The sequence below is a fragment of the Schistocerca americana genome, chromosome X, assembly GCF_021461395.2.
Source record: "Schistocerca americana isolate TAMUIC-IGC-003095 chromosome X, iqSchAmer2.1, whole genome shotgun sequence".
Classification (NCBI taxonomy): Eukaryota; Metazoa; Arthropoda; class Insecta; order Orthoptera; family Acrididae; genus Schistocerca; species Schistocerca americana.
This window is the reverse complement of record NC_060130.1, coordinates 878,363,641-878,379,967: the sequence shown is the minus strand read 5'-3', so window position 1 is coordinate 878,379,967 and position 16,327 is coordinate 878,363,641. Positions and strand designations below refer to the sequence as shown.

General features: G+C 43.6%; 1 protein-coding gene across 1 annotated transcript in view; it reads left to right on the top strand.

Moving 5' to 3' along the window:
* The window catches only part of LOC124556806, a 204,275-nt gene that overhangs the window by 133,022 nt on the left and 54,926 nt on the right, over window positions 1-16,327 (top strand). Inside the window, exon 5 of the mRNA XM_047130825.1 lies at window positions 6,390-6,565. Within this exon, the coding sequence (XP_046986781.1) occupies window positions 6,390-6,565 (176 nt within the window). The remainder of the gene's footprint in view (window positions 1-6,389; window positions 6,566-16,327) is intronic.

Genomic DNA, 16,327 nt, shown 5'->3' with positions numbered 1-16,327 from the left:
ATTTTTAACAACAGTTTCATCTTGTATGTAGTAATTCTGACCGGGATCTAGTTCACGATGATTCTGGATAAGCTGGTTGTGGCTGAAGATTGAAGTATCTAGCACTACACATTATGTTTAAAATTTCATCTTTAGCGTGATGTTTTTGGTCTTCATTTAAGTTTCCTAACATTGGAACCAACATCAATGCAAATTTTTTATCTTCATTGATTTTATAGGTCTGTTTCGCTTATAATATATTCAATCATAATGTTTCATACTAGGCTTTACCGAGCGAGGCTGTGCAGTAATTAGCACACTAGACTCGCTTTCGGGAGGACGACTGTTCAAACCTGCGTCCGGCTATCCTGATTTAGGTTTCCCGTGATTTCCCTAAATCACTTCAGGCAAATGCCGGGATGGTTCCTCTGAATAGGCAGGGCCGACTTCCTTCCCTTATCCTGCTGGACCGCTGACATCTCTGTTTGCCCCCCCCCCCCCTTCCCCCGTCCCCCAACCAACGAACCCCTTGGCTTTTTTTATTGCTGAGGCCTGGCCTGTTCGTCAACAGAATTGGTATTGGCAGATTTATCCCTATGGGTGAAATTTTCTTGAGAATGCTGTTGCTCTTCTTCATTTTCTCTGCGGGAAACGTACCTTCTCTGCCCTTTACAAAGGGCACCAACTGCCTCTGAAACAATAATAAAACATTAACTGTAATGCATGGGCGTTATGCAGAAACTTAATTAGTATTTAAACTGTTTGATTTTGTAAGTTGATTTGCGGCATTATTTTCAGGTATCTTACCAACGGAAGCCTTTTTAGTGCATTGCACTTCGAATAATTTTTAGGCGTCAATATTATTGGAAGCATTGTAAAAGATGCTTGTGCACAACTTTGAAATGTCTACAACACTTTATATGTCAGCCAAAACCGAAAAGGACTGGAAAGAGATTGCAAAAAAATTTTACCTTCGGATAAATTTCCCTAACAGCATTGGTGCAATTGACGGCAAACCCATCAGAATGCAGAAGACGTCTACCTCTGGATCTCTGCTTTTCAATTGCGAAAACTTTTTTTCAATTCATTGCTCGCTATAATTGACGCTAACTACTGCTTCAGAGCAATTGATTAGGGTCTTACGGTGCTAACACTGATTCAAACATTTTGAAAAATTCAACACTTGGTGAGAAGCTAAATGCAGGTACTTTAAATAGCCCACAAGCACACCCTCTGTCTTGTGAACAAACTGGATGGCCAATGCCTTTTGTGCACTATTGGCATTTTGGCCAGTAAATGGCGCATCTTTCACCGTCCATTGGATGTTCAAACAAAGCGAGCAGACCACATTGTAAAAGCATGCTGCGCATTGTACAACTTTGTCAGGAGAAAAGATCGAATAGTCGCTGAAGATTAATATTATGAGTGTCCAGTGGATGGAATACCTTGACTCGGTTTATGAGCCAATTTTGCAGTTACTGAAGTGAGTGACTGCTTTCCAAATTACTTCATTTCACCCTAAGGCTCAATGTCTTGGCAATACGGCAGCATCTAGCCAGTGGTTGGTGCAAGATTTCTTTACTTAATTAACAAATGTAAAATGGCAATGTTCTTAGGAGCAACATACGAATTATCGTAACTATATGTTTTTCTTAATTTTGGGTTGCATTACATTTTTATACTAACAGGCTTGTTTAGTTATTTAAACTTAGCTTTAGTTTTCTTGTCATTTGTTGAAAATTCGTTCCAGCCATTCCAGTTTTGAGTCACTTGCGAACAAACTTCAGCCCAAGGTTTTTTCTTGAAATTACGATCGCTGTATTCCTTTAATTTTTTGTTGTAAACAGCTGATCTCTTTTCAGTTTCCTTAATGAGTAACTCCATACTAGTCACTGTTAAATACCTGCAACACATCCAGTAGATTCGTCGTCAGATACTTTAAAAAAGCATCAAAAAGGGAAAAAACGGGGAAAGAAGACGAACAAAACAGCACAAGCAGACATCAGAATTGCGACTAATCTCTCGCAAGTGGGTGCCTGCATGCCTCATGTCATGCCTGCTCACGAGATCCATTCATCGATGCGACATTCGCGTAGAGCGAAAATAGGCAGAAGCACAGTTACTATACACAGACTTCCGAAATGTACTCACAAAAGAAGATGAAGTAAATATCCCAGAATTAGAATCAAGGACAGCTGCCAATATGAGTAACGTAGAACTAGATATCCTCGGAGTAGTGAAGAAGCTTAAATCAATTAATAAAAGCAAGTCTTCTGGTACAGACGGTATACCAATTAGGTTCCTTTCAGTGTATGATGATGCAATAGCCCCATAATTAACAATCATATACAACTTTTAGGTCGACGAAAGAGACGAAAGATCCGTACCCAAAAACGGGAAAATTGTACAGGTCACACCAATATTCAAGAAAAGTTGTAAGAGAAATACACTAAATTACAGACCCATATCATTAACGTCGATGTGCAGCAGGATTTTGGAACATATGTTGTGTTTGAACATTATGAATTACCTCGAAGAAAACGCTCTCTGACACACAGTCAACACGGATTTATAAAATATGGTTCTTGTGAAACACAGCTAGCTCTTTACTCGCATGAAATGTTGGGTGCTGTTGACAAGGGATCTCAAATTCATTACGTATTTCTGGATTTCCGGAAGGCTTTTGACACTGTACCACACAAGCGGCTAGTAGTGAAACTGCATGCTTATGGAATATTGTCTCGGTTATGTGACTGGATTCGCGATTTCCTGTCAGAGAGGTCACAGTTCGATGTAATTGACGGACAGTCATTGAGTAAAACAGAAGTGCTTTCTGGCGATCCCCAAGGTAGTGTTACAGGCCCTTTGCTGTTCCTTATCTATATAAACGATCTGGGAGACAATCTGCGCAGCCGTCTTAGGTTGTTTGCAGATGACGCTGTCGTCTTTCTTTAATTTTCACGCCTGTTCCAACCGCAAAAAGGATTGAGGGAAGAATGACTCTCAATATCCCTCCATACGAGCCATACTTTCTCTTATTTAGTGTTCGCAGTCCTTACGCGACGTGTAGGTTGGTAGCAGCAGAATCATTCAGCAGTCAGTCGCAAATATCGGTTCTCTAAACTTTCCCGATAGTGTTTCCCGAAAAGAACGTCGTCTTCCCTGCAGGGATTCCCACTTGAGTTGACAAGCATATCCGTAATACACACGTGTTGATCGAACCTACCAGTACCAAATGCGCCAAAAAAAAAAACAAAAAAAAAAAAAAAACTGGTATAGGCACGCGTATTCAGTTACAGAGACATGTGCCGGCCGCTGTGACCGAGCAGTTTTAGGATCTCCAGTCCGGAACCGTGCTGCTGCTACTGTCGCAGGTTCGAATCCTGCCTCGGGCATGGATGTGTGTGATGTCCTTAGGTTAGGTTCAAAATGGCTCTGAGCACTATGGGACTCAACTGCTGAGGTCATTAGTCCCCTAGAACTTAGAACTAGTTAAACCTAACTAACCGAAGGACATCACAAACATCCATGCCCGAGGCAGGATTCGAACCTGCGACCGTAGCGGTCTTGCGGTTCCAGACTGCAGCGCCTTTAACCGCACGGCCACTTCGGCCGGCCCTTAGGTTAGTTAGGTTTAAATAGTTCTAAGTCTATGGAACCGATGACCTCAGATGTTAGGTCCCATAGTGCTGAGAGCCATTTGAACCATTTTGAGAGATATGTAAACAGGCAAAATACGACGCTACGCTCGGCAACGCCTATATAAGACAACAAGTATCTGGCGCAGTTGTTAGATCGGTTACTGATGCTACAATGGCTGGGTATCAAGGTTTAAGTGAGTTTGAACGTGGAGTTTTAGTCGGCGTTCGAGCGATGGGACACAGCATCTCCGAGGTAGCGATGAAGTGGGCATTTTCCCGTACGACCATTTCACGAGTGTAGCGTGAATATTAGGAATCTGGCAAAACATCAAATCTCCGACACCATACAAATTCACAATCTTTTCGCAGTTCAGTCACCCCACTTTTCCCGGATGATGATGAAATGATGAGGACAACACAAACACTCAGTCTCCGGCAGGAAAAAATTCCCATCCCCTCCGGGAATCGAGCCCGGGACCCCATGATTCAGAGACAGCAAAGCTAGCCACTTTTTTGTTTGTTTCGCTGATGTCATTTTGTTCGTTCGACATGTTCGGGGCGGACGTCCCATGACACCTGTTAAAGTTGATCGCTGATCCGTTAGCTAAGTTTTTATTACTGAGGGCAGCTAACCCTCTGACCGAACACGCTGAGCTACCGTACCGGCCCCACCAGAGCACGAGATGCGGACTTAGGTCCTCGTGTAGGAGATGAAGTAATATCATTAACTACTTTAGAAACCTTAACATTTCCACATTCTCGGTGCTCCATTTGACTGACATAGGGAAATTCTGTGGCTCCAAAATATTTTCTCAATAGCTGTGTGTTACGTCTCTTCCTGCGTTCGCTTAACTCAACGAACGAATTTGATGGCCTGCCAACTCGAGTTTTAGATAATTGTACTTTGCAGCCAGTTATGGTTTTTTTACTAAGAAAGTATTTTCGAGTTTGTGTGACGCAAGCCATCTTTTCTTTAAATGTGGCTTTATATTAAAATGTTTATGCTTAAAACCTTGCTTTTCTTCATCAAGGAAGGTAGGAACTGATAATACTTTTTTTTCATAGAGTCCAATCTTTTTACAAACTCTTTTTCAGAATATCTCTTCATAAGGTAAAAGAGGCCTTTTCTTGTTATAAATTTGACTTTCGAAGGGCCCAGGATAAAAAGAACATGCTTTAAGACTTTATTTCGGAGATGACTTTTATGTAGGTGACAACAAATTAATGTAAAAACAATAGTATAAAATCGAACTGCGGAATTTAGCGGCTATTTTTTAAATTTCCAGCAGAGGAAAGATTTTTCCATCACAATGTATTAACAAATACGCAAGGAAACACCATGAAGTACAACATAAAAAGATTACTGATAAAAGTGGTACATAATATGAGTGAGAATAATTATAATTGAATCCATAGGCTTTTCACTACACTCCAAGTAAAAATACACTTTAACACATTCAGAAACGCAGAATGATTTCAAGTCAATAGAGAAGCTTCAGACGTATTGCAAGCGAGACGTAAATACAGACTAGCCATACTGCGTATCAGTGCACAATAAGCAAATAGCACACTGTCTCAGCAGCGCCCCTTCCATTAGACTACCACGGGAAGTTATGCATTCTGGGAATCAATTGCATTTGGATAGTGGACTTTTGCTTTACGTGCGCCTTTCAGGACAAAGTAATGGTTGCCCCCTGATGTGTATAAAGTAATGAATGCGCAGTATTCTCTTTGTAAACAACGAAAGAATTTGGAGATATCTTCTCTGCTTTTGCTTCTCTGTTACCCTCAGATCGAATAACTGGGATAGAGTTATTTTTCCCTGTCCGAAACTCACAAGATCCATAAATATTGTGTGCTACATTCTTTCAAATCCGCATTAATTGAGTGATTGTCAGTAATAGACAATATCGTTCCAAGTGACAAACAACAAACGAAAATTTTCAATAAAAGCCAGCAGCGAAACGACAATGATACAAAGTTTTGAATCAAACTGACATTTAATTTGTGCACAACCAATTCAGATAATTTTTCTGACGTGGAGCGGTTGTTGTCAATCATTACATATGTAAATGATCGCCGGCCGCTGTGGACGAGCGGTGCTAGGCGCTTCAGTCCGGAACCGCGCTGCTGCTACGGTCGCAGGTTCGAATCCTGCCTCGGGCATGCATCTGTGTGATGTCCTTAGGTTAGTTAGGTTTAAGTAGTTCTAAGTCTAGGTGACTGATGACCTCAGATGTTAAGTTCCACAGTGTTCAGAGCCATTTGAACCATTTTTGTAAACGGACACAGCACGTTCCTCACAGTATTGGTAACGAGTAAGATTTCGACACGAGACTCAACGATCACACGATTCTCTTTTCGAAAATCGTTCAAAAGTTTGAATAAAATCTTCTTGGGCTCTTAGCTTCGTCAGGTGGTTATACATGTAGGAGGCTGATGCTGCTGTCAACCCTAGAACATTTTATTCAGACATGTTGCACGAGAGCACGTATTCAGACATTCAAACGTTTGTGCTGAGACTACCTAGAAATATCTAGAGCTCTCTTGTCTGATGTTGTAGGTTAAGAATTTTGTGTGTTGGACAAGACATCGCTAAGCACTTACTTTGCACTAATGTTGTAGAGGGTATACAAAATTGAATGAGTAGTCATGCGCCGAAACTAATCTAATTGTTATGTAATAGCAGGACCTATAAGAGTAAGTTAAGACTGGCTGCTGTCTGTGAATATTATGCGGATAATTTGATCTATTTTCTGTGTCTCTCAGGGTAACCACACGAACGATGAGCAACTCCGTGGATGGTTTAAGAACATGGAACGTCTGAGGGACATGCTGCACACAAAATTAAGGGGTTGGGTACACGATATGACACTCATCGGCGAGCAGATAGCGAACTACAAGATAGAAGAAGACAAGAACAGCACTGTGAACTACATAATAAGGTATAAGCCAGTGTATATTCAAACCTTTTCGAACTCGTTATGATTCGTGAATGTTTCTTTCATTTTGTTCCACAGGCCGTATTATTTACTGTTATAAAACCTACTTAAATATTTAATTTAAGATGGACTAAAAAAAGTGACTGGTGGACAATAGTGAAGGAGATGGTTGCAGCAACTAGCCATTTAAAATGTTTTGGGACTCCGTTTAATCTTCAATTTTTGGGTTGGTCTTTTAGCTTTAAGTCCGCCCCGAGAGCTGAGTGGTTGCCGGCACGGTAGCTCTGCGTGTTCGGTCAGAGAATTTAGCTACCCTCTGTAATAAAAAACTGAATGAACGGATCAATGAACAACCTGAACGAGTATCATCGGACGTCCGCCACGAACAAATTCAACGAACAATGTAGAACAAAATGAGATTTTTTAAAAAGTAATCAGTGCAGCGGGTTGTCACTCCAAGGGGCCCGGGTTCGATTCCCGGTTGGGTCGGAGATTTTCTCCGCTCAGGGACTGGGTGTTGTGTTGTCTTCATTATCATCAGTGGAAGGCAATGGGAAACCACCACTGGAATCACTTCCCAAGACGCTCATGCGGTGGACCTCTCTGACGAGGCTCCCCCATGACAAGACCTGCCGTATGGCAAAACATAAAGTTTTAAGTTTTTTGTCTGTGGGCAACATACTATGCAGCAGATAAGCAGAGCAAACTACACTTGTGGGACAAAAGTCATTAGGCAGCGATATGCACATATACAGATAGCGGTAGTATCGAGTAAACAAGTTACAAAAGGATAGTGCATTGTCGGAGATCCTTCACCTGCAGTAACCTAAAGGTCCTTTGCCAACAATCATCCAACCTGACTGCAGCTGATTCATGTGAAAAGATTTCCAACGTCATTATTACCGCACGACGGGAACTAAGACTTTGAACGTGGAATGCTAGTTGAAGCTAGACGCATGACACATTCCATTTCGCAAATCGTTAGCGAATTCAATATTCTGAGATCCACAGTGTCAAGAGTGTGCCGAGAATACTACGAGGTGCATTCAAGTTCGAAGGCCTCCGATTTTTTTTCTCCAGACTGGAAAGAGATAGAAACATGCACATTGTTTTAAAATGAGGCCGCGTTCATTGTCAATACGTCCCAGAGATGGCAGCACCGTACGGCAGATGGAATTTTACCACCAGCAGCGAGAATGAGAACTGTTTTAAATACTTAAAATGGCGACGTTTTCCTTACTTGAACAGCATGCAATCATTCGTTTTCTGAATTTGCGTGGTGTGAAACCAATTGAAATTCATCGACAGTTGAAGGAGATATGTGGTGATGGAGTTATGGATGTGTCAAAAGTGCGTTCGTGGGTGCGACAGTTTAATGAAGGCAGAACATCGTGTGACAACAAACCGAAACAACCTCGGGCTCGCACAAGCCGGTCGGACGACATAATCGAGAAAGTGGAGAGAATTGTTTTGGGGGATCGCCGAATGACTGTTGAACAGATCGCCTCCAGAGTTGGCATTTCTGTGGGTTCTGTGCACACAATCCTGCATGACGACCTAAAAATGCGAAAAATGTCACCCAGGTGGGTGCCACGAATGCTGACGGACGACCATATGGCTGCCTGTGTGGCATGTTGCCAAGCAATGTTGACGCACAACGACAGCATGAATGGGACTTTCTCTTCGTCGGTTGTGACAATGGATGAGACGTGGATGCCATTTTTGAATCCAGAAACAAAGCGCCAGTCAGCTCAATGGAAGCACACAGATTCACCGCCACCAAAAAAATTTCGGGTAACCGCCAGTGCTGAAAAAATGATGGTGTCCATGTTCTGGGACAGCGAGGGCGTAATCCTTACCCATTGCGTTCCAAAGGGCTCTATGGTAACAGGTGCATCCTACGAAAATGTTTTGAAGAACAAATTCCTTCCTGCACTGCAACAAAAACGTCTGGGAAGGGCTGCGCATGTGCTGTTTCACCAAGACAACGCACTCACACATCGAGCTAACGTTACGCAACAGTTTCTTCGTGATAACAACTTTGAAGTGATTCCTCATGCTCCCTACTCACCTGACCTGGCTCCTAGTGACTTTTGGCTTTTTCCAACAATGAAAACACTCTCCGTGGCCGCACATTCACCAGCCGTGCTGCTATTGCCTCAGAGATTTTCCAGTGGTGAAAACAGACTCCTAAAGAAGCCTTCGCCGCTGCCATGGAATCATGGCGTCAGCGTTGTGAAAAATGTGTACGTCTGCAGGGCGATTACGTCGAGAAGTAACGCCAGTTTCATCGATTTCGGGTGAGTAGTTAATTAGAAAAAAAATCGGAGGCCTTAGAACTTGAATGCACCTCGTAAATACCAGGCATTATCTCTAGCCACGGACAACGCAGTGGCCGACGGCCTTCACTTAACGGCCGATAGCACCGGTGTTTGCGTAGAGTTGACAGTGCTAAGACACAAACAATACTGCTTGAAATAACCGCAGTAATCAATGTGGGACATACGACGAATATATCTGCTAGGACAGTGCGGCGAAATTTGGCGTTAATGGGCTATGGCAGCAGACGACCGGCGCGAGTGTCTTTACTAACAGCACGACAACACTTGCAGCTCGTGACTGTATGGGTTGGACCCCAGACGACTGGAAAACTGTGACCCGGTCAGATGAGTCTGGATAGTAGGGTTAGAGTGTGGCGTAGACCCAAGTTATCAACTAGGCTATGTGCAAGCTGGTGGTGACTCCATAATAATGTGATGGTCGAGCTGTTCTAGGCACTTCAGTCCAGAACCACGCTGTTGCTGCGGTCGCAGGTTCGAATCCTACCTCGGGCATGGATGTGTGTGATGTCCTTAGGTTTAAGTAGTTCTAAGTCTAGCGGACAGATGACCTCAGATGTTAAGTCCCATAGTGCTTAGAGCCATTTGAACCATTTTGAATAATGTGACCTGTGTTTACATGAAATGGACTGGGTCCTCTGGTCCAACTGAATCGATCATTGACTGGAAGTGGTTATGTTCGACTACTTGGAGACCATACAACGATGGAATTTTTATGGGCGACAGTGGGCCATGTCACTGGGCACAATTGTTCGCGATTGATTTGAGGAACATTCTGGACAGTTTGAACGAATGATTTGGCCACCCATATCGCCCGATATGCATCCCATCGAACATTCACGGGACATAATCGAGAGGTCATTTTGTTCACAAAGTCTTGCACCGGCAACACTTTCTCAATTATGGTCGGCTAAAGAGGCAGGGTGTCTCAATATTTTTTTCAGGTGACTTCCAACGGCTTGTTGAGTCTATGCTACGTCAAGTTGCTGCACTACACTGGGCAAAAGGACGTCCAACATGATATTATGAGGTATCCCATGACTTGTCATCTCAGCGTATTTCATTGAACCGTGTTCCTATTTTGTCTAGAGATAATTCCGTTGCTGCCATATACTACCTAGGTTTTCATATTTTGTTAAACGATTATAATGTGGAAAACTCTGTAGTAACTGAAACGAAAACTAAATGTGTCGTCACCATATACGGGACAAAACAAATTAGTGACCTCCAGGAAAAGTCACGTTAATACCTTGTAATGCAGCCCCTAGCATAGATAATGGAATTGTTTCGGCAAGAAATGGAGTCCTAAGGTCACGTACTTAGCCTTTTTTCGTTTATTGAAATGAACAATTTCAATAAATGAAAAAAGGATAAGCAGCGATGAGGACTGAATAAATACTGGGTTGATGTCGGGAGAGGTTGGATGGAGGGGGTGGGCATTGGATATGGTTTTACAATTTGTGCTGGAAGTGGTGTGTCTAAATGTATTCTGGGCATAAAGTGTAAACGACGGAGGCTGGGAGCGACAGGGGCAGCGGGTGTCTATCTCCACTGGTGGACATGTAGGGCCGTGGAGTGGTTATGTCAGGACTGTTGGGGATGGTGAGTGTGTCTTGCATGTAGGAGGCGGTAAGTTTTCCTTGATTTAAATTATCAGGAAGGGGTTAGTTGTTGAGAGGGAGTGAGTAGTATGTGGAGGATTGTGGTCGATAAGTTGGTGGGAAGCTTTCCATCTCTTGCTGGAAAAAAAATTTGTAGTAAGATCTTATGGGACCGAACTGCTGAGGTCATCGGTCCCTAAGCTTACACACTACTTAATCTAACTTTAACTTATGCGAAGGACAACACACACACCCATGCCCGAGGGAAGACTCAAACCTCCGAAGGGAGGAGCCGTGCGAGCCGTGACAAGACACCTTAGACCCCGCGGCTACCCCGCACGGCGTACTTGCTGGTGTTTATGGGTAGTGTCGTATTGAGTTTAGAGCATGTTTGTCGCCAGTGCAAGCTTCTTTCTACTTTAGGGAGATTCGCGTCATATCTCTGTGACTACTGATGTCATATTAGTCTCCCACTCATGGGTGTGGAAGAACTAGTGGAAGTGATTACGAGATTTTCAAGAGCTCGTGGAGTGAGAAGTCCGTTGGTTAGATGGCACTAGTGTGTGTGTTCAGATGGCTCTGAGCACTATGGGACTCAACTGCTGAGGTCATTAGTCCCCTAGAACTTAGAACTAGTTAAACCTAACTAACCTAAGGACATCACAAACATCCATGCCCAAGGCAGGATTCGAACCTGCGACCGTAGCGGTCTTGCGGTTCCAGACTGCAGCGCCTTTAACCGCACGGCCACTTCGGCCGGCAGGTGTGTGTGTGTGGGGGGGGGGGCGGGGGGTGTTGGCAGTTTCTATCAAGCTATGTTATTGGAGACACCTTCGTGGTGTGGAGGATAAGAAGGTGGCTTTCGATTTGGGTGTAGATAAGCTCCCAGGAGGATTCCCAGATTTTGTTGTGGTGTTCTTCGATTAATTTACGTGGGTTATGGTGTGGTGGGTATGAAGGTGGGGAGTGTGGATTAGGACTGACAGTCGGACTAAGACCTGATCGCTTCCTATCACATCAGACGTTTGAAACTATGCATCTGAGTCTCTTTGGAGGCGGGTGTGTCGAGAAAGTGGACTAGGTCTCCTGAAAGAAAGGTTATCAACTTATGTCCCCACTTAAGCTAAGCATGGGAACAACTGTGGATATTCAGTCAGCTACAATGTTATGGGTGGAGAAGGACTGCTCAGTGTGAGCGAGGAAACTATATGGAATAGGATGATTCAGACAGAAAGATGAGTGGACAGGGTTTGAACAGGTTTTGTAGCCAGATCGTGATGTTTTTGAGGAACTCAGTCGCTAAGCCACATGCGGCTATTGTTTGGGGGTTATTGGTTCCCCACTCTATAACTGGCATGGCTACTGTGTGCGGGTTATTGTTTTGTTGTATGTTATAGGGTGACATGTAGGTAGTGTCGTGGGGTAAAAGCATGGATAACCTTTCGGGCACATTTGTTACTGAGCTAGGCTGTGTTGAAAGGATAATGTAATGCTGTGGTGCTATCTGCATTTAGGAAAGTTAGTATAGGGAAGAGGTCAGCTATAGAATTGGTAAACTGCGAAAATGCAGCTGGTTGTGCGAATAGGTGATGGTTCCATTGAGGTGGAACGCTGACTGGGCAGCTAGAGAGAATTTTTCTAGGTTGTGGGGACACTTGATTTGGTGGATGTTTTTGAGAACTATGTTAACAAATTTTACTATATCTTTGTCTGCAGGTTAGAGAGATTGTGAAGATGATGAGATCTGCAGTGTCTGTAAGTTGGAGGGTTTTTGCACTGGTTTATGCGGTGTCCATTGTACTTCATTGTAGTCGAGACAGTGAAGGCAGTGGATGGCGTGTAGCTGAGCTTTGAATAGTTTGACTTTATGGCGTTGTATATAAATGAAGGCTATTTTTGACTGGTTCATAAATGCTGCTAGAAGTTCTGAGAAAAGACGGACTAAATTGGTGGGACCTTGGTTGTTTATGGATGTGGATGATAGTTCAGACTTCTAAGTTGGGGTTGGAGTTGATTTTCAGCATGACCTCCTCCCCTTGATTTTAGGGGTGACATCCTTAACCATGATGGTAAGTGTCGGTGGGTGGTGTGGAACATATTGTTGTCTGAGTGAGGACAGGAGGAGAGGTGAGACTAGAAACCAAAGGCAGGAGGGCTGCGGAATAGGTGGCTGCAGAAGTGAGCATAGACGGATTTGATAGTGATAGTTTCTTACTTATGTATGATTTAGGACATTTATGAGTTTGGGGTTTATTTTCAGGTTTCCTCTAATTGTATTTTCGGGTTCTGAACTTTAGATCTATATTGAGACAGCATGAGGTTGTAAGTGCTCGAGGAGGAGAAATGAAATGTGGAGGATGGACAGATTGGAAGATGATAGTTGAGAGGATGTTTAGTTTCATGTCCATGAATTTAGTGAAGTTTTTTTTGTTTTTGGAGTAGGGGGATGGAGGATGAGAATATCTGCTGAATCTCGTTTGTGCGGTCTTATGACTGCATTGAAGACGTTTGTGGGATAGTAGGTGGCACTAATCGGGCGTAAGTAGGGACATGAATAGGAGATTCTGATGATGGTGATATCAGTGCAATGGTGGCAGATATGGTTGAACTGGCACTGGCGGTGGGTATGATAGCGATGCGGAGCTGGCAATGGTTTTGATGATGGCGCTGTCGATGTCAGGGCGATAGAACCGACTATGATGGTGCAGACGGTCAAGGTGACCTTGATGGCACTGGGGCATTTGGTGGCAGCAGTTGATAAGGAGCTGCAGAATTGGTGCTCATGTGAATGGTAAAACACTTCAAAAGACGGGGAAGGCTGGATCATTGTTGGCAAAGGACTGCAGGTGAAGGAGTTGAGGTGGTGGCGCAAGTTAGTGTGTTTATTTTAGTTCGATATGGATACGCAGTCGAACACCAGAGATCTACACACACACCAAAAAAAGTTTTGCATCACCTTAGTTCCGAGAGTTCCGGAACCTGTACAGAAAATTGGAATAGAGATCAACATAAACATCATTTCCACCCTCTTTCTTGCTCATGAAAACGACACATTGCATGTTGAACCACCAACAGAGATACCTTCAGAGGCAGTGGTCCATATTGCTGTACACACCAGTACCTCTAAAACCCAGAAGCACGTCCTCTTGCATTGATGTATTCCTGTATTCGTCGTGGCATACTATCCACAACTTCGCCGACCGCTGTGGCCGAGCGGTTCTAGGCGATTCATTTCGGAACCGCAATGCTACTACGGTGGCAGTTTCGAATCCTGCCTTGGGCATGGATGTGTGTGATGTTCTTAGGTTAGTTAGGTTTCAGTAGTTCCAAGTCTAGGGGACTGATGACATCAGATGTTAAGTCTCATAGTGCTTAGAGCCATCTGAACCATTTGAACTATCCACAAGTTCATCAAGGCACTGTTGGTCCAGATTGTCCCACTCATCAATGGCGATTTGACGTAGATCCCTCAGAGTGTTTGGTGGGTTACTTCGTCCATAAACAGCCCTTTTCAATCTATCCTAGGCATGTTCGATAGGGTTCAGGTCTGCAGAACATGCTGGCCACTGTAGTCGAGCGATGTCGTTATCTTGAAGGAAGTCATTCACAAGATGTACACGATGGGGGCGCGAATTGTCGTCCATGAAGACGAATGCCTCGCCCATATACTGCCGATATGGTTGTACTATCGGTCGGAGGATGACATTCACGTATCGTGCAGCCGTTAAGGCGCCTTCCATAACCACCAGCGGCGTACGTGGGCCCCACATAATGCCACTCCAAAACAGCAGGGAACCTCCACCTTGCTGCACTCGATGGACAGTGTGTCTAAGGCGGTCGGCCTGACCGGGTTGCCTCCAAACACGTCTCCGACGATTGTGTGGTTGAAGGCATATGTGACACTCATCGGTGAAGAGAACGTGATGCCAATCCTGAGCGGTCCATTCAACATGTTGTTGGGCCCATCTGCACTGCGCTGTATGGTGTCATGGTTGCAAAGGGAGACCTCGCCATGGACGTTGGGAGTGAAGTTGCGTATCATGCAGCCTGTTGTTGTTGTTGTGGTCTTCAGTCCTGAGACTGGTTTGATGCAGCTCTCCATGCTACTCTATCCTGTGCAAGCTTCTTCATCTCCCAGTACCTACTGTAACCTACATCCTTCTGAATCTGCTTAGTGTATTGATCTCTTGGTCTCCCTCTACGATTTTTACCCTCCACGCTGCCCTCCAATGCTAAATTTGTGATCCCTTGATGCCTCAAAACATGTCCTACCAACCGATCCCTTCTTCTAGTCAAGTTGTGCCACAAACTTCTCTTTTCCCCAATCCTATTCAATACCTCCTCATTAGTTACGTGATCTACCCACCTTATCTTCAGTATTCTTCTGTAGCACCACATTTCGAAAGCTGCTATTCTCTTCCTGTCCAAACTGGTTATCGTCCATGTTTCACTTCCATACATGGCTACACTCCATACAAATACTTTCAGAAACGACTTTCTGACACTTAAATCTATACTCGATGTTAACAAATTTCTCTTCTTCAGAAACGATTTCCTTGGTATTGCCAGTCTACATTTTATATCCTCTTTACTTCGACCATCATCAGTTATTTTACTCCCTAAATAGCAAAACTCTTTTACTACTTTAAGTCTCTCATTTCCTAATCTAATCCCCTCAGCATCACCCGATTTAATTTGACTGCATTCCATTATCCTCGTTTTGCTTTTGTTAATGTTCATCTTATATCCCCCTTTCAAGACACTGTCCATTCCGTTCAACTGCTCTTCCAAGTCCTTTGCTCTCTCTGACAGAATTACAATGTCATCGGCGAACCTCAAAGTTTTTATTTCTTCTCCATGGATTTTAATACCTACTCCGAATTTTTCTTTTGTTTCCTTTACTGCTTACTCAATATACAGATTGAATAACATCGGGGAGAGGCTACAACCCTGTCTCACTCCTTTCACAACCACTGCTTCCCTTTCATGCCCCTCGACTCTTATAACTGCCATCCGATTTCTGTACAAATTGTAAATAGACTTTCGCTCCCTGTATTTTACCCCTGCCACCTTCAGAATTTGAAAGAGAGTATTCCAGTTAACGTTGTCAAAAGCTTTCTCTAAGTCTACAAATGCTAGAAACGTAGGTTTGCCTTTTCTTAATCTTTCTTCTAAGATAAGTCGTAAGGTCAGTATTGCCTCACGTGTTCCAACATTTCAACGGAATGCAAACTGATCTTCCCCGAGGTCGGCTTCTACCAGTTTTTCCATTCGTCTGTAAAGAATTCGCGTTAGTATTTTGCAGCTGTGACTTATTAAACTGATAGTTCGGTAATTTTCACATCTGTCAACACCTGCTTTCTTTGGGATTGGAATTTTTATATTCTTCTTGAAGTCTGTGGGTATTTCGCCTGTCTCATACATCTTGCTCACCAGATGGTAGAGTTTTGTCATGACTGGCTCTCCCAAGGCCATCAGTAGTTCTAATGGAATGTTGTCTGCTCCCGTGCCTTGTTTCGACTCAGGTCTTTCAGTGCTCTGTCAAACTCTTCACGCAGTATCTTATCTCCCATTTCATCTTCATCTACATCCTCTTCCATTTCCATAATATTGTCCTCAAGTACATCGCCCTTGTATAAACCCTCTATATACTCCTTCCACCTTTCTGCCTTCCCTTCTTTGCTTAGAACTGGGTTGCCATCTGAGCTCTTGATATTCATACAAGTGGTTCTCTTCTCTCCAAAGGTCTCTTTAATTTTCCTGTAGGCAGTATCTATCTTACCCCTAGTGAGACAAGCCTCTACATCCTTACATTTGTCCTCTAG